This window comes from Asparagus officinalis, chromosome 8, assembly GCF_001876935.1.
Source record: "Asparagus officinalis chromosome 8, Aspof.V1, whole genome shotgun sequence".
NCBI classification, from domain to species: domain Eukaryota; kingdom Viridiplantae; phylum Streptophyta; class Magnoliopsida; order Asparagales; family Asparagaceae; genus Asparagus; species Asparagus officinalis.
The window spans coordinates 75,277,910-75,299,737 of NC_033801.1; the positions used below are offsets into that span (position 1 = coordinate 75,277,910).

The 21,828-nt window shown below is 40.8% G+C and overlaps 2 protein-coding genes across 5 annotated transcripts in view; both read right to left on the reverse strand.

Moving 5' to 3' along the window:
- Positions 1 to 4,855, reverse strand: part of LOC109822390 (pentatricopeptide repeat-containing protein At3g04750, mitochondrial) — an 8,259-nt gene extending 3,404 nt beyond the window's left edge. The window contains exons 1-3 of one of the 4 annotated variants that reach the window (XM_020388584.1): positions 2,799 to 4,855; positions 2,668 to 2,705; positions 1,281 to 1,432 (exon numbers count right to left, since the gene is read on the reverse strand). In XM_020388584.1, coding sequence (XP_020244173.1) covers positions 2,833 to 4,785 — 1,953 coding nt within the window. In that variant the 5' untranslated portion in view covers positions 4,786 to 4,855 and the 3' untranslated portion in view covers positions 1,281 to 1,432; positions 2,668 to 2,705; positions 2,799 to 2,832. Of the gene's footprint in view, positions 1 to 1,280; positions 1,433 to 2,414; positions 2,706 to 2,798 lie in introns of all 4 variants that reach the window. The other 3 variants (XM_020388583.1, XM_020388587.1, XM_020388586.1) reach the window with 3 other exon arrangements.
- Positions 6,450 to 16,574, reverse strand: LOC109819601 (adenylate kinase 4). The gene is made up of 6 exons (XM_020385380.1): positions 16,333 to 16,574; positions 12,013 to 12,158; positions 11,798 to 11,917; positions 11,516 to 11,683; positions 10,783 to 10,872; positions 6,450 to 6,832 (listed from the first exon to the last, which is right to left on the reverse strand). The coding sequence occupies exons 1-6, from the start codon at positions 16,442 to 16,444 to the stop codon at positions 6,734 to 6,736; spliced, it is 735 nt and encodes a 244-aa protein (XP_020240969.1). The 5' UTR covers positions 16,445 to 16,574; the 3' UTR covers positions 6,450 to 6,733.

Below are 21,828 nucleotides of genomic sequence, written 5' to 3' on the forward strand. Positions count from 1 at the left end.
TCCTTATAAAATCATAAAATTTTATAGTTAAAGGGGGTTTTCCAATAACCCCTACGCTTAGGGAGGATTTCTGATATTAGGAAAATTATGGGGATATCTGAATGATAATCATCTAAAGGAAGGTTTTCTCAATTTTAGCCTTTATTCAACATGGGTGAGTCTGAGCTATTTGTCTGATATATAGCATTTTTATTTTTTCATTGTCCTACGTTTCAATAAACATCTACATCACATAAAACATTCTAGTCATTTACTCTGCTTTTCCCCTATTTCTTAATCCCATATTTAATACCTTGCATAATACCACCCACGCATTGAAATTGTGATTAACACTATTTAGGGCGGTTTCCTGATAAAATTATAAAATTTTATAGTTAAAGAGGGTTTTCTAATAACCCTAAACTTAAAGAAAGGTCTCTAGTATTTTGAAATTTATGGGGATATCTGAATGATAATCATCCGAAGGGGTGTTTTCTGATATTTAGCCTTTATTCAACATGGGTGAGTCTGAGTTATTAGTCTGATATATAGCATTTTTACATTTTCATTCTCCTACATTTCAATAAACACCTACGTAACATAAATTATTCTAGCCATGTGCTCTGCTTTTCAATTATCCCTTAATCCCATACTTAGTCAAGAAAAGGCGCCATTAGAAGTAAAAATCTTCTAAATGGATAAGGAAAACAAAGTTTAAAAAAGTAAAAGTAAGTGTTGATTAAGATGTGGCCCCACAGATGAAACACTTATTATCATATAACTTATTATTATATAATACCAGGCAATCACGAAATAATTGACACTACTGGCACAGTAAAGATAGCAAAGTATATTTGTTTATCAATAGTTAAAGATAGAACTTTATTTAAATGCATTGAGCTCATAAAATACATAACACTCAAAAAGTTTGCAACAGGTAATAGTAATGGCTCAGTATCTTGTTCAAGAATTTATATCGGATTGAGTTAAGCATGCATAACATCAATAATTATTTGAAGGAACTAATCCAAATCCATAAAGTTTGAATGATCTCCGTTTCATTCCTGTCAACTTCACGTAGTTAGAGTCATAACAACATCTATAATACTTTGATTAAGCCAAATCTTTAGATTGTACTTGCTTGGTGCTTGGCAATATAGTTTTTTCATTTCTTTTTCTTTTTTTATTATTTTATTTTTTGGTATGACCTTTGTCTGTTGTTCGGATATTGTTCTACACTTTAAAAATAATTGAATCTGTGCCAATTACTTTGATTAAACAAAATCTAAACTTTTACTCACTTGGTCTCTGGTAATATAAAAGTTTCCATATGCGTCCATTATATACTGATTTGGCCCATCTCCGAAAATCACAAGGTTGCATGACATAAAAGAACATTAACCAGGATAATGAAAGTTCATCCGATTCAGTTAATGTGCATAGATTTTGTTCCCTGTAAAACAGACACTTGATCAGAAATTTCAGGTGGTTGAATGAGTGGATCACTCCACAAAGAAGACCAATACCATTAGCAATGAAAAGGAGATGAGACATACTGTATCATGATGAATCAATTACAGTGATAATTGCAGACTAATTTTGATTTCAAATAGTTCTATAGAAAACCAAAAAAAATCTGGAATTATCTTCCGAAATGACCTCTATGATGCTATACTGAGACTCCCATATTTGTTTTGATCCATCTGTTTAGTGGAAATCTTTTCTTGCAGCTAGGCTGTGTTTCTAATTAGCAAATTTCCGTTCTAGATAGCAAGTGTTTTACATTCCATGTTGGGGAATTTAGATCAAAAAATATGTCCGCAGGGTAGAATTTAGACATAGCAAAAAAGAAATCACCATCTACACTGCCGATATCCAAAGCTGCAAAGGTAAAGCATGCATAGCAGGAGGAACTGAGTAGTAGAAAGTCATTGTCAGAGCGGCGGCCATAGGATACGGTATCCTCAGTGCTTCACATGAAGTGAAAACAATACTAATTTAGGCAAAAACGGAAAAAATCTGAACTTGAATGGTTGATATTCATAACTTAGGCAGGATGGGGATATTACCAGCAATGCATATATCAAGCCAGAGATCAATTGCTCTTTGCATAATATGCCGTATGGGAAGTAGGAAAGGAAAATTAGGTTTGATCTCTTTACAGAAGTTGGGATCATATAAGATGTTTATAAATGTGAAAAGGGAGAAAGGGAAGGAGATACCATTTTGACCCATTAATCAAAACAGGCACAAATCTAACTCAGATGATTCTAGATTTTAACAGGAATTTAGAAATAACTAATTAATTAAAAGAATGAAAATCTGCACTCTGCCTAAGTAAATTAATGTCAAGGCTAATTCTACATAATTGATGCGTATGCCAGTAGGAGTGATAGGATTATAGTTGATGGTGCAAAAAATAATGAGTATCATACCTATTAAACATCGACCAAGGAAGTAATAAAAGGCATTTCCAGTTGTTGATGAAGTAGCGGTGATCCATGACAGAGATGAATGAAGAGATTTAAATTTTGGAACAACAGCTTTTTTGTTGCTTCCGTTGTTGTAATATAGTATATTGTTGATAATATATGCAATGTGAAGATATATTATCCTCAACTGAGAAAATTGATAAGAAAACTAAGGTTATTTGCTTGTAGATTGTTGTATTACTCATTGAATATCCACCTGAAACTAGCCAAGGGCAATCTTAGGGCACAGACCATCTGCCAAAAGAAAAAAAAAGGATATTTGAGCAATCATTTCATAAGCATCAAAATTAAGCCAAATGCTAATTACATTAAAAGAGAGAGTTATACCTCATATCAAAAAGCCTTCATATCATGAGAACTATCATCTCACTTCAGCAAGAAACCTCATCTCTCCATGCAAGTTATGCATTACAAAATTAATATCCTCTTCTCTTGGGTGCCTCTTATCAGAAGAAACAAACTCATGAACAACCCCATTTACCACCAAACTACTACAACCAGCCATTTTCTTTATCCCCCTACTTTCCATAGCCACTCTAACCTCATTAGAATAGCTCCACTGTCCATAAGACGCATACACATTAGACAACAAAATATACCCACCTTCTTTATCCGGTTCAAGCATCTGGAGCTCCCTTAAAGCAGCTTCTGCGAGTTTTAAATCTCCATAAGCTTTACTTGCACTTAATACAGCACCCCACATTGATGGAGTCGGCTTCATTGGCATCCTTCTGATCAAGTCGATGGCATCCGTTAGCCTTCCTGATCGAGCAAAAAGATCAACCATACACCCGTAATGTTCCACCCCCGGATAAATACTATAGTTTTGCTTCATATCCTTGAAAAATTTATAGCCTTGCTCAACAAAGCCAGCATGACTACAAGCAGTAAGAACTGCAAGCAACGTCACTGAATTTGGAAGTAGGTCTTCTTCTTCTACCATTTTCTTGAAAAGTTCTAATGCTTTAGATCCACGACCATGGAATGCAAGACCCGTTATCATCGCTGTCCAAACCGCAATATCTTTATCAGAGAGAGCCTTGAGAACAGAAAGAGACCTTTCAATGCTCCCACACTTGCTATACATATCTATCAGCGCTGATCCCAGGAAAGCATCGAGATTTCCGTGCTCTTTTAAGATCCAACCATGAACAGATCTCCCTTGATTCAAAACTCCCATTTCTGCAGCGGCACAAACCAGATTAATAGCTGTCACCTTATCAGGTCTGATATTCTGAGCAATCATGGCCTTGAAAAGCTTCTCTACTCTTATAATATCACCCTTTTGAGCACAACCAGCAAGCAGAGAGTTCCATGAGACCAAATCTCTCACAGGCGCTTCAGTGAATATTTCGAACGCCGCATCCAATTCCCCAATGCTAGCAAATCCTGACATAATTATGTTCCATGAGATGCAATCCTTTTCAGAGAGTCTATAAAAAACAGTCGAAGCACACTTCATATCCTCGCATTTGACATACATATCCAAAAGGGCATTACTCAACACCAAGCCCCAATTACACAAATAAGTTTTCCTTATCATCCATCCATGAACGCATTTTCCTATACGTACATCTTTCAAATGCCCACAACACATTAAAAGACCTACCATCGTGTAATGATCCAGCTCAATACCAGATTGCTGCATATCATCAAGCACATGAAACGCTCTAGAGATGCAACCCATTTTGGCATAACCCGATATCATGATGTTATACGATACTGTATCTTTCACGGGCAATCGTTCAAACACCTTTTGAGCAAGACCCATCTTCCCAAAACCCATATACATTTTTTTCAGAGAATTTTGCAGATACGTATAAGAACTGAATCCAAAAATGACAGCGTGGGCATGGATATTTTTACCCACTGACAAATCCTCGCAAGTTTTAAGAAGAGCAAGCAGGGTCTGTTCATCAGGGTATATGCAAGATGAAAGCATAAACTTGTAGAGTGGCAATGACAGAGCTGAGATCATAATATTGCAAATATAGAGATTGGGGAAGGGGGTAAAGTGCTTAAAGAGGAGAATGGCATCTTTGAGATTCTCCGGGTGAGAAACCGCAGAGAAGTAGAGAAGCCTGCTCATGGGAAATGTTCGGGTGGTGAGATGAAAGCGCATCATTTGGCACAAAATCTGCTTGAAGTGATCAGAAGTTTTGCAATTTTCAAGACGCGAGAGCGTCGGATGTTTGAGAGTTAATGAAACTGTTGGATCCCAGCAACCTTTGCTGGTTGATGAGTAGAACAGAAATGTAGGTTGATAATAGGAAATCACGGAAACAGGGGCTTTGATCCTAGTGAGGGAAACCATAGGTAAGACATTAAATTTTACTTGGTGATCTCTTCAATTTCTTCCTCTACTCTTAATTGGATGGGCTAATTTCAAATAAATAAGAACTAGGGGGGCGGGGGGCGGGGGGGGGGGGGGGGGGTACGAAACCGCAGAGTTCCTGAATCGGTTGAGGGACTCAATTTCAGGATAACCTCAGAATAATTGAGGGCCCTAATTGGAATTCCATGACTGATGCTACTTTCAAAATAATAAAGATTTAATGTATATAAAAGAAAAGCTCAACTCCCGTGAAGTTTCGAAAATTTTTTTCAGAAACCGACCTGGTTTCGACGCTGAAGCTGACACCAGGTCGGTTTCTGAAAATAAGTTGGAAATAAGTCTTTTTTTGGGATCAAAAGTCCAAAGATGACTGTTTTGAAAATTTGTCCAATCTCTTCATCATTCACTATCTTTTCTTTGATCGTTGGCCAAGACTCCTCCACCGATCGGGCAAATTTTCAAATCTGACCCATTAGACTTTTATTCCCAAAAAACGACCTCATTCAAACAAAATTGCAAAAACCGACCTGGTTTCAGCGCTGAGGCTGAAACCAGGTCGATTTTTGCAATTTTGTTTGAATGATGTCGTTTTTTGGGATTAAATTCACAAATGGGTCGGTTTTGAAAATTTGTCCTCCGGTGATCAAAATTTCTCTCTTTACTTAATTTTGTGTTTCTGGTATTTTAATTGGTCGAAAATGGAGCGTGAAATTGTTAGTAGAGTTTAGTCAGCGGACGTGTAATACACTGACGTTTGGGATTTTTAACTGGAAGGAACTTGATTAAGTTGCGAGGTGTAAACATGAAGAGAGAGGTTCCGATTCAAAGGGGCCCCGGGGGGAAAAGGAAAGTTAATAAATTTTACATTCCTTTGACCTCCATTCATTATATATTTATTTGGTTAACCAGCAGATTGTGCTGCGGAGGAGATAAATTGTTTTGGAACAGCATGATACAAGTCTAACGGCTAAGAAATGGTTCATCTCCATTTCTATTGTTAAATTTCCAAACATGATTATTATTTTTTTCCCCCCTCCTTCATTTTTCTTTTCTTTACATTGTTTTCCCTTCCCTTATTTCCCATCTCCTCCTTTAGGAAACTCCCAAACATAGCATAAAGGTCTGATTGCCTAGAATCAAGCTGAATTACTGATGAAGATTCAAAATTGTCGTGTATGTACAGAGTACTTCACACGCACCGGACCAAATATGTAGATGTGGGAGAATTAACACTGGGCAAAAAATCCTGCTGAGGGCAAAGTGAGGGGTTTAATATAAGATATTAGCGCAATCAAAATGTTACATCACATTCATAAATAAAAAAAATGTTACACTGCTGCAGTGATCAATATTATGATAAATATCGCATCAGTGCAAACAGAAGTTCAACTTTCGTTGCACTCATCATCTTTAAGATCTGCACTAAAAGATGGTACATTCTCCTTCCCACCTTGTATAATTTTGTACAGAGGCCCTCTATAGGATTTGTGGCTTTTTTTTATTTTTTATTGGTTCCTCACTAGCATTAGGCAAACTTAAAACAAAATAAATGTGCCACATGCACCCCATGAGAAAATAATGGAAAATAACAGTTATATCAGCAGAACTTTTCAACATGAAACAGACATCCAAAGAAACAGAAATTTTTAGAAAGACAGAAATGGCTGGATCTCTGCAATCCAAAGCCAGAAATAGCAGAAATTTTTAGCGGAACATTTCACATGTTCTAATACAAAACTTTTTATTGTAAATAAAAAAAACTTGAAAGTAACTCTTTGGCTCACAAAGCCGACGAAGGAGACTCAACTCGTCCTTTCGGAATTTAAATGAGAACTGGTACACAAGGGCATCCAAGCCTAATAGTTCCTTTTTGTTAAATTAAGTTTACATCTGACGCTTGGGCAACAAAATGAAGAGCTCCTGATCATCATGAAAGAGCTTTTTGAACCTCAGCAGTAACTTCTTTAGGGGGTTTCTCCGCATGAAGCTCTGCCACAATGCCCTTCTTGGAATAGTAATCAATGACCTGCACGAGAAATCAAATCAATTTAACTAAAAGTTGAGAAAGCCTGAAAATCAGTAAAATGAAGAATGTTGCATGAACACAGCAAACACAACAATACTAAAACAAGTATTAACTTAAAAATCCTTGAAAAATTAAGAGATGAAACATATGTCTGACTACTTATGCAATCCAGCACATTCCAGCTGCAGGCTTTACCCGAGGATTGAATGCATGTATCAGGACTAATACCCCTAAAAGAGACCTCAGAGGTACGAAGGTATAATGGGTGGGTGTTTTTTATATTAGGGTTTGAATTGGGGCTCCCCTTTCCTGCAGGATTCTAAGAGATGGTGATTGTTAGTTTGGCTGAGTGGTGTTCTTTTCCTTTCTTTTTTCCTTTCCTTTTTGACTGGTGATGATGATATGCATAAAGCTGAAAAAGCAGAATATAAATTTGGCCTCCACAACCTGGACAGGATAGGTCAAAAGTGTACTTGGGTAAATGCCACTTTGGCCCAAGTCTAGGACAATATGCTCGCCAAGCAAGCAAAAGAAAAATTGAGAGACATATTAAAACCGGATAAAGATATGTATGCAAGCATATCCAACATATATGAACTTTTATGCATGTGCATCAGAAATATAAAAACACGTGTATTAACAAAAAGCTCCTTACATTACAAGGCTCTTCTATCATCCCATGTCCCTGTAAGTGAATAATCCTTTAAATGAGATCCGATTTCTGCCTTGGTTAACTCGCCTAAACCATGAATTTGTTACGCTACACATGTAAGCCTATAGGAATCTTGTCCATAAAAAAGCCCCTTACATTACAGAGCTCTCTTTATCTCCATGATATCTTTAAGTGAATATTTATGCATGTACATCAGAAATATAAAAATATAGGTGTATTAACGAAAAGCCCCTTACATACCACAAGGCTCTTCTATTTTCCTATGCTCTTTTAAGTGAATAAATAATTTCTCATTTCTGCCATGGTTAACTGACCCCTGAATTCAAGACCCAACCATGCAAGCATATGAGAATCACGTCACGTAAAAGCCCCATACATTACAAGGCTCCCTTATTTTCCCATTTTCTTTTTAAGTGAATATTTATGCATGTGCAACAGACAGTGTTCTAAAAAAGCGGCCTAGGCGGAGCTTCGCAAACCTGCCGGAGCGGCCGGTCTGGGCGAGGCAGCCGTCTAGGGCTAGGCGGACGCTTTATCTTTTTTAATAAAAAAGGAGGAAAAAAAATCCAAACTCGAACCCGTAACTTGTCACCCGAACCCATAAACTAACCCTCCCCCCCCCACCCTCATCTCTAACCTGTAGCCTCTCCATCTCCCTATCTCTCTTAGTCTCTCTCTCTCTCTTTGAATTTCTCTCCGCCGGTCCTCTCCCGCTGCCATCCTCTCCAAAGTCCCGCAGTCCCGCAGCCCCCTCCCCCGCCGGTCCTCTCCCGCCACCAGCCACCTCCCAAATCTACGCCATCTGCCAGAGCATCGCGAAGGCCCTCGTCGCCTTCTACCAGAAGTACATCAACGAGCAGATCAAGGAGATCAAGGACATCCTCATCGACTACGATCAGACTCTGCTCGTTGCTGATCCGAGGCGGTGCGAGCCTAAGAAGTTTGGCGGTCATGGAGCTCGCGCCAAGTTCCAGAAGTCTTACCTTTGAGATTTGGGATCGGTATCGTTCCTATCTCTTTATCGCTTTTGAGCTTTTGGGATTATATGAGACTACGATCGTTTGGTTTAAGACTGTTATAAGCATTTTAGGGTTTGTTTTGTTATAAGACTCCTGGTGTTATCTCCGATTGTTTGAGATGAGGAATTTAGTTTATCTGGAGATTATCATCTTAATTTTATGCGTTTCCTTTTAATATTTGACAGTTGTCATTGCCACTTGTTATGCTGTGTAATGTGGATGGGTGATTTGGCAGGTAGCCTTATGTTGTTAATTTTTACCATCGGCTTTGTGATTCTCATTAGATTATATGATTATATCCCATGCTAGGCATTTAGACTATTTGTGTTTTTTTTTTCTTCTTGAGCATTGGACTTCTGAGTTTGTGATATTATTTACTACTGTGGTGACTTGTTATGTTGAACACGGTGATGTTTCTTAGTACTTGGTCTTATGTTGAACATGGTGATGTTGAACACGGTGATGTTGTACACGGTGATGTTTCTTAGTACTTGGCTATTTAGTTATTTATGCATGGTCGATTATGGATCTAATCATGTCATTTATCTATTTTTTGCAATTTTATATGAACTTAATACATATTTTGGTGAATTATTATAATTAAATAAATTAAAAAATAGGCGGGGGGGGGGGGGGGGGGGGGGCAGGCGGCGGCGCCTAGGTGTTAGGCCCCAGCTCGAACGCCTAATCCACCTAGCGCCTTCTATAACATTGAACAGACATATAAAAACATAAGTGTATTAACGAAAAGCCCCATAGCTTACAAGGATCTTTTTTTCACATTCCTTTAAGTGAATAAGCTTTTAAATATGATCCAATTCCTGCCATTGGTAACTTCCCTGACCCATGAATTCGTAATACTAAAATGTAAGCTCCACCATCACACTAAACAGATAACCTGGTAGAATTAATCTTAACAATCTTTGGCACTGTGACTGAGAGGATCTGGAGCCTTCTCTTCATTGAACTCAGGAAACTCCATTTTTCCCTAAAGATCTTCAATCGTAAAGGTTTAAAAGAACTGCTGAAAAAATAAGATGGGAGGAAACTTGCACCAATCGTATTTAGAAATTTCTAAAGACATGTCTTTTCCCCTTAAATTCAAGATGTTTTCAATGCATGTTTATTTCCTAGGTTACATTTCGGTTTTGGCTCAGTTTGTGAAGAAAGATCTAAGCTTGAACTTGTGTTGCATATCCAAAATTTTTGACACACTTTCAAGCAGTGTAAAAGTTATTACTAGCACATATGGACCAGACTGTTGAACAAAGCTATTTTCCAGAATCCTAACATGAAAACCTGTGATACTCCGACACGGTAATTTTGGCGCCGTACCCGTGGCGGGTGCGGTTTAGGTATGTTTCCGCACCCAAACGGAGGGGGCACGGGAGAAAATAAGCTCGGAGATCGAAGACGAGGTCGGGGAAACGTCGACGCGAGTCGGGAAAGCTTCGACGAGGTCGGGGAAGCGTCAACGAGGGTCGGGGAAGCTTCGACGGGGTCGGGGAAGCTTCGACGAGGGTCGGGGAAGCGTCGACGAGGTCAGGGAAGCTTCAAAGGGGAACAAGGTTTCGATAACACGATATTCTCGTGGCAACATCAGGAGAGAAATGGAATCTAGGGTTTTCAGTTAAATAGGGTTTGGGTTTGGGTTTGAGCACCTATTTTGATTCAATTAAATAGGGTTTGTGTTTGGATTTGGGTTTAAGCACCTGTTTTGATTCAGTTAAATAGGGTTTGGGTTTGTTTATTTTCAGCACCCGTTTCGATAACATAGTTATAATTTTAAGGAATGAGCTTATTTCTCAATTTGAAATTAAACATATTAAAATTGTTATAGTTAATATAATTGTTACTTATATATATATATATATATATATGAGTCGTGTCCCCGTACCTTACTTTTTACAAATTTTCCATGTCTCGTACCCGTACCTATGCAACCTTGATGAAAACACAACTATATAAGATATATATTATCAAACAAATGTATATTCGAATATGACAACTTCCACTGAAATAGTAATAATAAGCAAAGGTTTGTATCTATCTGCAGTTAACAAAATATAGTGAGACAAAAAAATATGGGAACTCGGTAGGTTGAAGCCTTGAAGGTATTAAACAGTACAAAGGAATCAACCATTGTAATAAATGGAAACGTAGATTCCATTCAAGCAGATGTGAATAGTTGAGTGAAATTGTTATTGTTACAAACAGCATGGCATAAATCTTGTTGAATAAAATAGAAAGCGACATACAGGTTCTGTTTGCCTGTGGAAAGCTTCGAGTCTAGACTTGAGAACTGCAGCTGTGTCGTCTTTCCTTTGGATCAGGGGTTCTCCAGTGACCTATAAAGAGGAATAAGAATAAGAATCATGTAATAATAAGGAAGCACGCAATGAGGGAACCAACATACTAGCTTCATCAGAAATTCAGAATCATCAAAATCAACAGGCCACTAACTCATAAACAGTGCATTGATGACACTCCATAGAGGAACTACGCCATCACCACCTAGCTAACAACTGGTAAACTCAGATGACTAGGCGACCTAAAAGTTAAGACCCATTATATGTTAATCATCACCTGAACCTCGTTCCATAAGTTGCAATCATTAACGATTGTGGATATATGGTTATCATTACTCATAGTGAAGTCCTGTTACATCACTTCTTAAAAACATTTAAATCATGAAGATTTATACAAAAACACTGATCTAATTATTGCAGAAAGGTCATGAAAACGATTCTCCTAGACTCACTCATCTGGACTAGAAAACCACAATAACATTGCCACTGTGTTCTCAATAGTTTTCCTTATTATAGGATCTTTACATATGAAAAACTGCATAATTTGTGGTTATGTAAATTGTTGCATCTTCTATAACAAGGATATACAATAAAAGCATACTCACAAAAGGAGGATGTAAACAAAAAATATGAATAGAACAAGAAAAACCACCAGTAGCAACAATAAAGCGCCTTCACTTACATCATCAGTGCCAGGAACCTTTGGAGGTGCAAATTTTGTATGGTAAGTCCTCCCACTAGACGGATGGATCCAACGACCGGTAATTCTCTCTTCCAATATGGCGTCATCAATTGCAAAATTGAGCACCTTGTCAATTTTTCCGCCCTGCTTTTGCAGCATCTCATCAAGCTGCAGAAATGATGAAAAAGGCAGATAAGAACTCATTGCGGAAAATGAACTTTACTTGTGCATATTATTATGGACCAGACTTATAATTAAGAAAAGAAGAGAAAATAATGTAACCTTTTCAGCTTGAACAACTGTCCTAGGGAATCCATCAAGAATGAAACCCTTTTGACATGATGGCTTTTTCATAGCTTCATCAATTATTCCAACAACCAAGTCATCAGACACGAGCTCTCCCTGGAAAAGACCAAGGCAGACAACAGAAACTTAAGACTAAATTTTAGCACAGCAATCTAACCTATCAAACTCAAAAGGTATTTCCAGGAAAGCACCTTATCCATCGCCTCTTTAGCCTTAACCCCTAGAGGAGTCTTGGCAGCAACTGCAGCTCTCAACATATCACCAGTGGCCAAATGACACAAGCAGTAGTCATCCTTTATAATCGGAGATTGTGTACCCTTCCCGGATCCCGGAGGACCTGGAAAACTAAGTAATTAATGAATTGAACAAGAAACATGTTTTTTTCCTTTCTATAATTTTTAAAGTGCTAGGACTGATTAGTGCATGTACAAGCATAGTTACCCAGTACGTGGTACATAGCGGCTCACGGTACGAATTCGGATACACAATTTGCCACTTAGAAAATTTGAATTTGTTAGGGGTAGCTTGCTTCAGTATGCAAGTTCGGTTAGTGATACGTTGTAATTTTTTTAGGGTGCACTTAAATTTTTCCTAAGTATATAGTAGAAAACTAGAAAGCTAATTATGGATTTTAATATTTCTTTCATACAATATATTTAAATACTTCTTTTTGATGGAGTTTGTTTCTTTGTTCTGTTTTTTTTTTATTTTTTCAGAGAGCTTGTTTCAGGATCATGTTTCGTTTTACATTTAATTAACATAGGTGTTTAGTTACAGTAAAGTCATCGGCTCATACACTCTATTGAGTGTCTCCCTTCACTTAATTGTACATATTGCATTGCATCTTGCGCACATGCACTTAAATAGACTTTGCATCTAGCATACTTGTAAGTGGTACGCTAATTTTGGGGTACCGGTTTGTGCATCAGAGGGAATCGGTTCGCAAATGTACCAGGAATCGATTTGCAAGAACTGAACGGCGGTTCAAGGGGGTTCGGGGAATCATGCAACTATATGTACAAGTGGTAGTTCTACTATTTCATAGATATTATATACTAAAATTTGTAAGAAAAGACCGGGATATGATCGAGAAAAAGTAGGGTTCAGCCCGTATTCAAGTGTCATATGTTAATGCATTAGGACCACTTGCAGACAAATTATTCCTCCATTAGGATAAATGAAGTTAAAACACTACCTAACTTTATGTACCCTGCTTACATCACATTAAATAGCTGCTTTTTAGAACATTTATTAGAAGCCTATAACACCAAAAGAAAATCTACAAAACAATGTATTGAGGGTTTACTTATAGTTTCACCTATGGCAAGCAAAACAATCCTTCACGCTGATACTAATGCTTTTAATTGAGAAAAACGTTTATGATAACTTTTTAAAACAAAAGGAATAATCACACCTTCAGATATATGATTTTGCACAGATTATACATCAAGTTGGTAGTTCTAGATCTAAAATATTATCATTTTCCTCTATATGTAAGAGCAAGGTAGTGATAACTCTTTTTTCTACCAAGCTACAAAACTCCTTGTGTTAATCAGAATGATTGGAAAAAATACTTATGTCCCTTTAGTAGTCAATAAATAGCACACGGGACTATGTTGGTGCCAAATATTGTTGAAGTACCATCAACTGTGTAATGATGGATCAATTAAAGGTACTAAAGTTTGGACTCTGGAGTTGATAAAATCAACAATACAAGTTGAATCTAAAAGCCTAAGTGCATTATATTCGAAATATGCAACAAAGATGAGATTAGTTTCTTCCAACATTAAGTATCCTATATAATTCCTATCATATACCTTTGGCAAGGGAAAGACAAGCAACATGGTAACCCCCCCCCCAACCCCCAAAAGAAAAAAAAAACCTACACACTGAATCCCCACTCTTCCACACAATAAACTGCTGTAGTTAAGACTACCTAATTTTAAGTCTAATCGCTAATGTTATGCTCCAGATTCAAACATATAAAAACATAAACGCACATCTGTTTTAATCATTAAAGTTAAATGTTTTATCAATGAGTTTCTTTAAGGAACATTTACATGCTAGTGATCTAGAGAAAACTGAGACTTAAATGCCAAAGAAAAACCAAACTTGGTCCAAGAATATACCCATGACAACCAAAGTGAGCTTGATAAATAGAAGCAACACCAAACATGGCTTTCAAAAATATATTCATAACAAGTAAGAACTGTAGTATCCTATCAAGGTTGCTAATAGTGGATACCGTTGCGTCGTCGTGGGGTACCACTAAGGCTATTTAGGGTTATTGCGGCAAAATAGCGGCAAATAACGCATAGCTAAATAGAGGTCAAATATAAATATATTTAAATATTATAAAAAATTAAGAAAAATTACAAAAAAATCTAAAAATTCTATAAATGCATATTTGATGCCTAAGCATGAAATAGATGTGTAACAATTGCATAATATTAATAAAGTAGTATAATTATAAAGAATAAATTACCTTTTTCTCTCTATCTGAAGTAGATGAGCTTGCAAATGATTTAGCCAAATTACATTTTTCTCTCTATTGCAGACCAAACCCAACAGAGAGACACAGCAATGGAGAAGTTGAGCCTGTGAGAGTTGTTGTTGCTGGAAATGGAGTCGACCGGAGATGGCGGTGTTGCTGCGGGAAATGGAGTCGACCGGAGGTGGTGTTGCTGTCGTCAGAGAAGGTGGTTTCAGCCTCTAATGGAGGCGACAAGGATGGTCACTGGAAGAGGTGAGAGAAAGGGGCGAGAGAGAGAGATGGTTGTGTTGTGCTGGAGTGGCTGTTGCACGGAGGCGGTGTTGCTGCCTGCTCGGAGGTGTTTTCCAGCTCATCAATGAGAGCCGGGCAAGGAAGTGCGTTGTCGAAGGAGGTGAGAGGCATGACGAGAGATAGAGGGGTGGCTAGGGCATCGGATCAGGAGTCAGAACGGCGCAGGAGACAGGAGTGAATGGGTCTTTGTCTTAATTGGATTCGGGCGGGTTCAGTAGAGATTTTTTTGAAAAGACATAAACGATTTTATGTTTTAAGCGCTAACACCGCGTATTTCCGTAGCTGCTATTAACGCCTTTTCGAGTAAAAAGCGGATGTTTCTCCAACAATCTCACCCGCTATCAGGTTTATCGGAGCGTATCACACCACTCCGCCGCATTAGCTGGCGTTTATAGCACCGCTATATCCTGCTTTTTACAACACTGTATCCTATCTCTTCCATGAACATGAAGCAATGGATATCTACGAATCATTTAATAATTTATATAGTATGATTGCCAATAATTTAGTGCTACTTTGAAGTAGGACGTTTAACGGACAATCTCATGGAGTGTCAATCATGAACTAAATGCGGATAGATACGTATTATTGATTTTCATAAAGAAACGATCATATCTTCCAACCCAGATACGGAATCTGACATATTATATATATAAATAGCCTATCTCGACGAGACGGAGACAAACAAAATGCCATATTTTCAAAATCTCATTGTTTTGGTTGAATTCCAAAAATAATCACCTTTGAGTTTATTTTTAGGAATAAAATTAGAATCAATTTAGATTAAAACCAATTTTGACTCAATTTGGACTGATTTGTTTCCTTTGTTATAGAGTCTTTTAGGTAGTTTAAATTATTTCTTCCTTTAGTAATTCTATTCTTATTAGGAGTAGGGTTTGTTTTTCTATTTAAGAAGAAGGATCGTAAACCTCATGGTATTAGATAACTTTTCATCAATTAAAATTCCTCTTTATTATATTCTCTTCATGGATTCAAAGTTCTATGTAGATTCGAAGATCCTTCTCTAGGGATACAAAGAACCACCCTTGGTGGATTTCAAGGCTAATTACTTCCGCGCTGCGTTATACATTCAAGCGGTAACAAGAATTAGCCAAATTTTCCATCTAACAACCCTTAGAAAAATAGCAAACCAAGTATGAATTTCTCTAGGAAGTGACAATCTTGTGTTGTTAACTTCAATGTCAACCAACTTCTTGCTAAATTACAGAATGATAACAAAACAGGAAAAAAAATGGTTCTTTTATAAACCCAAAGCTTTACCTTGATTTATTTGTTAACCCGCCTGCTTTCAAAATCATTGCCTAAGACCAAGATACCATATTGAATTATTTTTACACCCAATGTCTACACTTCATATGTTTTAATAACACCCCTAACCCAATTAATTCCAAGAGTTTAACCTAAGCTACAAATCACGGATGGAATCGAACCCTGGGTATTCGCCATAAACGATTTGGGAGTGTAAATTAGAATATGAAGATTTTGGGGGCTTAATATACAATAAAGAAATAATTAATATGATTAAAAAAACCCTAGCTTTTAATATCAACAAGCTTCTCCCCAAATGAAAATGCAGTCAAAACGAGCGGGCTCTCGATGGAAATTGCGCAATTCGCTTCAACCAAAGCACAGATCCGGACCGAAACGTACAGATCTCGTAAGAAACAAAGTAAAAGAGGCGTGAGAGAAAGAGAGAGAATAGTACCGACGAGAATGAGGCGCTTATCGGGTTTGGATTGGCATTTCATCCTGCGGAGCAGCTCCGTCATCAGATCCATCGAGGCGACGTCCGCGAGATCCACGCCGCTGCTCGCCATCTCCTCTCTCTCTCCTCCTTCTTCCCTGAGATCTCAGCTCTACGTCCAGATCTGAAACCCTAGCCGTTGTTGCCATTCCCAGTTCTTTCGGTACCGCGATAAATAGAGGGCACGGCTATCGCTAGGGTTTCCTTTCCCAACAACTTGCTGACGGACCCTTCAACGACTCCAAGCGATGACTTTTCGGCCACGTTCACAGAAGCGCATAAGGGTCCACCGCCCCGGGTAGGTGCAAATGGGTCGGGTCGGGGCCATCATCCGATACAAGCTCCGCGATTTACTATGTTCAGGACATTCCACGTGCCCATCTAAAAAGTAAAAACCATCGAGGAAACATTTGAAATCTCAAATCATGAATAGATCAGAACATCATATTTGTATGCAAAAGGTTTTATCGATTTGAGTAGGTATTCTAATCTTAGAACCTAAACTCGCTACTATTTTAGCACGTGCTAAGCACGGTCTTACCGTTATATTCCTGTAGGCATATAAAATTGCTTATAGATCCCTTAACACGGCTCAACACGAACTAATGAACCATCGTGCGACGTATCTAAGCACGAACGTCAGTCCACAACACCGAAGCCAAGTGACACGCAATGAAGCGGATTAACAAGGCTACGAAGCTGACGAACCGCACGTGAACGACGGAATGAATCCACTCGCGTGCAGAATCAAACTCAGAGTCGGATTTATTGCCAAATCAGGAATCAAGTCAACGAATCAATTTCAGACCAATCAACCGCATAACCGAATCACGGACGAAGCGGATACAAAGTTTGAAACAACCGAAAGACGGACGCAAAGCCCGGAGTGGCTCGGCATGAGCCGAGCCACCCTGAGGTGGCCGCCCAGATCTGTGCCAAATGCACAGATCTGGTTGCCTATAAATAGGCGGGGTCATTCATCATTTGAGAGGACTTTTGGAAGAACTTTTGGAGAGCCGAAACTCTGCCGGATTGAGACCTCATCTCAGAGTTTTTGAAGGCTTGAAGACTTGGACGTTCGGATCTGATTCTCGACGAGCACCCGCATCACAAAAGGCAGGAGTTCGAGGGGATCGAGATCTCAGATCTACGTTGTTACACTCCGGATCAAAGCTTGGTCTTTGATCCCGAGATTCGAGCGATTGTTTCCTTGGTGAAATAATCCCTCCGGCTATTATTTCCTTGGTGAAATAATACCCGTTATACTGCGTAGATCTGTTCGGATCTAGATCGCGCGGTGGTCCACGGCAAACAACCCCGGCGCAGGCAAACAACCCACCAAAGCGAGTGACCGAATAACAGGAGCTCGCGATTTGTTCACAAGGAGAAAAAGTCACAGTGGGAGCCACCGATCTCGCTGCCGAGATCGGAGCGTCGCAGCCGCGGATCGAGATCCCAGTCGTTGAGGAGGTCGAGTATGAGTTCGACCAGCAGAAGTATGAGGAGTATGTGTCCTCATCTGGATCAACCTCCCCCGTAAGTCCAAGAAATTCCAGAAGTTCTCCTCCAGGAGAAAAGTCCGTTGGTGCGAAGAAGTTGAAGCCACCAACGACAACCTCACCCCAATCGACGCCGAAGTTGCGTTGGGTGAAGTCCCATTGGCCTCTAAGCAGGTTAAATCCGCCATCGAAGGCGTGATGACTCTCTCTAAGAGAGCTCGCCAGAGGCAGCGTCAACGCCTCGCGAAGCAATTCGCCAAGGCCATGGAGTCTGTTGACGGGGTCCGCTACAATGCGGATCTGAAGAACAAACGAGGCAAACAGCCTCAACATCAAGTGAAGAGTGGTTCCTCCAAGCCATCAACGATGGAGTGGGTCCGGGTTAAACGGAACCGTACGACGCTGGAGGAGCGTATCAGCAAGCGCCGCGCATTATCGGCGCAAGTACGGGCCAAAGCTGAAGAAGCCCGTAGAAGACTGCAAAAGGAGGTGACGAACGGCGGTTCAGACCAAGGAACAACAACAGCAGCCGTCGAAAGTTCAAACTACGGCGAATCAACCTAAATCGCTGGTGATTTCCGCAACTACTCCGGGAGATCATGCTGAATCATCCCGAAGGAGAAAGTCAATTTTGGAGCGCCTCGGGCCACTTCCCAAAGAACGAGGCAAAGCTCCAGTTCAAGAAAGGTTGGGGCCAATGAAGAAGTCCCAAACGATTCAATATGCTGGGGGTTACCGCAACCCTCAACATTTGAAGAAAATCGTGGCACCCAAGCGCACAACTTTGCGCATCAAGGTGCAGGAGCCCGCTGAAGATTCACACCCACAAAGGCGCGTTTCGAGGCGTGTGACTCTTGGAAGCCCAAAGAAGGCAATCCGACCTCAGATGGAAATATTGTCATCTGATGGTGATAGTGTTATATCTGAGAAGTCGTACCCGCACACGATAGGTTACTCCGACTGTTAAAATAACGAGTTGTACTATCGTGCTGGGGGTACGAATAGAACCAGGAAGAGGAGTCCCCGAGAACGGGAAATTCAATGTCCCTATTCCAAACTCATTCGGGCGGTATTGTCTGAATGCAACTGCATCAAGGCGGTCCCCGAAAGAGTTTCAGTTTTTGAAAGACTCAGTGCGGAGACGCCAAAACCCAGGCCTAGGCGTTTTCAACGAAGAAGAAGAATGATTGAAGACGGAGAATTTCCGAGGGTCACCACCAACATGACCGGCAAGGGGACATCGGCACAGGACGATTTTGAGTCGATTCTGAGAGCCTCCCGGCCTAGAACCCGTCTACAGTCCGGAACCATCAAGCGAGCAACCTATGGTAGGGTTCGGACAAGACGCCCTTCAGAAGATGAAGAATCTGATGCTGGCTCCGTAGTTGCATCAGATAATACGGTATCCAGCGAGGGACAACCCCGCGAGGCGCTTATGATAAGTGCGGAGCAAATTGCCAAGATGATTGAAGACGCATTGGCTAAGCAGCAGGAAACTTTCAGGTTCGAGATGCAGATGACTATGCAGAACATGAGAGAAATGCATGACTAACAAATCTAAGCATTGACGAACCAGCAAGGCGAGCCGAGTCGTCGCAACCAAGTCCATCAGGAGGACGAGGATACGAATGCTCATAATATCAATGATCCTCCCGTCAATGCAGGGGGTGGTAACGGGAATGCTATTGAAGATACAGGTGAAAGCCTAAAAATTAAAAACCTCGAGAGCAAAACCAATACATTGATTTCCGCTCAAGAGACGAAAAAGACGGGCATTCCTTGTCCATACCCAAGAGAGTGGGAATCAATCCCATATCCGGCGAAGTTCAGTCTAATTAACTTCACGCCGTTTAATGGGATGGGTTCACCCACTCAGCATTTGATTTACTTCAAATCGCACTTGGGAGTCATCTCTGGTAATGAGCCTCTGATGGTGCGATCATTCGTTGGCACTCTTCGCAGAGCCGCTTTCGATTGGTATCGCCGCCTCAAGCCAGGAAGCATAAACAGCTGGGACGACATGGAGACGAAGTTCCTTACAAATTTCTTCGACGACGACACCGAGATCTCTATCGGATCGCTGCTCGATGAGAAGCAAAAAGACGGGGAGTTAGTCGACACCTTCGTCAAAAGGTTCCGGAACAAGGCGATGAATTGCCGGGACCCGATCACCGAGGAATTCAGAATTCCCCCCCCCCGCCCGGCCACAACAACCTTTCGCTGGACGTGTTGGAAGCAATGGGCACAGCACCATCCAAGACATGGAAGGATCTGAAAGTTCGAGGAGAGCAAGCTGAGCGATTCCTCAGGAGAAAGAAGGCGGGGGTGATCTCTGGTAATGAGCCTCTGATGGTGCGGTCATTCGTCGGCACTCTTCGCGGAGCCGCCTTCGATTGGTATCGCCGCCTCAAGCCAGGCAGCGTAAACAGCTGGGATGACATGGAGACCAAGTTCCTGGCCAACTTCTTCGACGACGACACCGAGATATCTATCGGATCGTTGCTCGATGAGAAGCAGAAGGACGGAGAGTTAGTCGATACCTTCGTCAAAAGATTCCGGAACAAGGCGATGAATTGCCGGGACCCGATCACCGAGGAATTCATCCTCCAGACCTGCCACAACAACCTCGCGTTGGACGTGCTAGAAGCAATGGGGACAGCACCATCCAATACATGGAAGGACTTGAAAGTCCGGGGAGAGCAAGCTGAGCGATTCCTCAAGAGGAAGAAGGCGGAAAGAGGCCAACCGGCGACGAGTGTTCCAAAGCAAAACTTCGTCCCACGGGGGAAAGGTAAGGCACAAGCTAATGCAGTTGATGCTAATCAAACCTTTCAATTGCAACCACAGCAACAGCAGCCACAGCAACAAGCACCCCAACAATCTCGAGGACAATGGCAACAACGGCCTCAGAAGCAGAAATCTGCGGAGCCGAGGTTTCCTAAAGTGTACTCCTTCAAGGATGATGAAGTTCCCGGCATCTTCAAATACCTGTTGGAGAACAACAAGATCCAGTTGCCGGCGATCGTGGATCAAGAAGGGGCCAGCAAAGTGACGGATCCAAAGTACTGCGCGTACCACAGAGCGGTCCACCACCCTACGAGATCATGCTACCACCTCAAGGACAAGATCCAGGCGTTAATCGACGTAGGAGTCATAACCCCGAAACCAGCCAAGAATGTGGGGGCCAACGCAGTGTCAATCAGTTTTGGGTCGGTGCCTACAACTTGGTTCGAGCCAAAACGCGTCACCAAAGTCGGGATGAAGACGGTGAATGACGATCCGCACGGACAGCGCCAAAAGGGACTTGTGCCGCACACAACCCCAAATGGCGAAATCCTTTGGGTTCATCCAGATCTGATTGGAGATGAACAATGGGCCGGTTCGTCATCCGGGAGGAAGTCTAAAGGAAAAGGGAAGTCTTGTTATGGAGTCTCTGCTATCCCAGGGGAAGATGACGAAAGAATCTCCACTTTCCTGCTCTCTGAAGAAGAACAAGAAGCTTTTGCGACACGGAGCGGAAATGAATACCACTACAATTATCCGCCACCTAGTGAGCAGGGGGTGAACAAGCGGGGACCAGCCAAAACTCTCACGGAGATGGGAGTGATTGCAAGTCCCACACCGGGTAAAGAAGCTCTACGACAACCGGTGAATAAACCAAAAGAGAAGAATCCCCAAGAGGTACAGAATCCGAAGCAGTCTCGTTTCAGTCGTCCAATTGGAAGAGACAAACCGGAAAGCTCGAAGACTCCGCATAGCTTCGACATTATGGCGCAATTAGCCAACATTCCTGCACGGATAACGCTGTATGAGTTGCTGCGATTATCCAAAGAAACCAGGGAGGCCCTACAAGAAGCTTTGGCCAATGCAGAGGTATTTCTGACTCAAGTCAAGCCGATACCTGAACAGCCAGAACCGCTGAGTCAACAGTGCAACATAGCGACTAAGAACCTTCCCT

Coding starts and splice junctions, on each gene's coding strand:
- LOC109819601 (XM_020385380.1), bottom strand. CDS start 16,444: ATGGCGAGCAGCGGCGTGGATCTCGCGGACGTCGCCTCGATGGATCTG. Junction 12,159..16,332: donor TAAGCGCCTCATTCTCGTCG/GTACTATTCTCT, acceptor TTAGTTTTCCAG/GTCCTCCGGGATCCGGGAAG. Junction 6,833..10,782: donor TCCACAGGCAAACAGAACCT/GTATGTCGCTTT, acceptor TTTCTCGTGCAG/GTCATTGATTACTATTCCAA.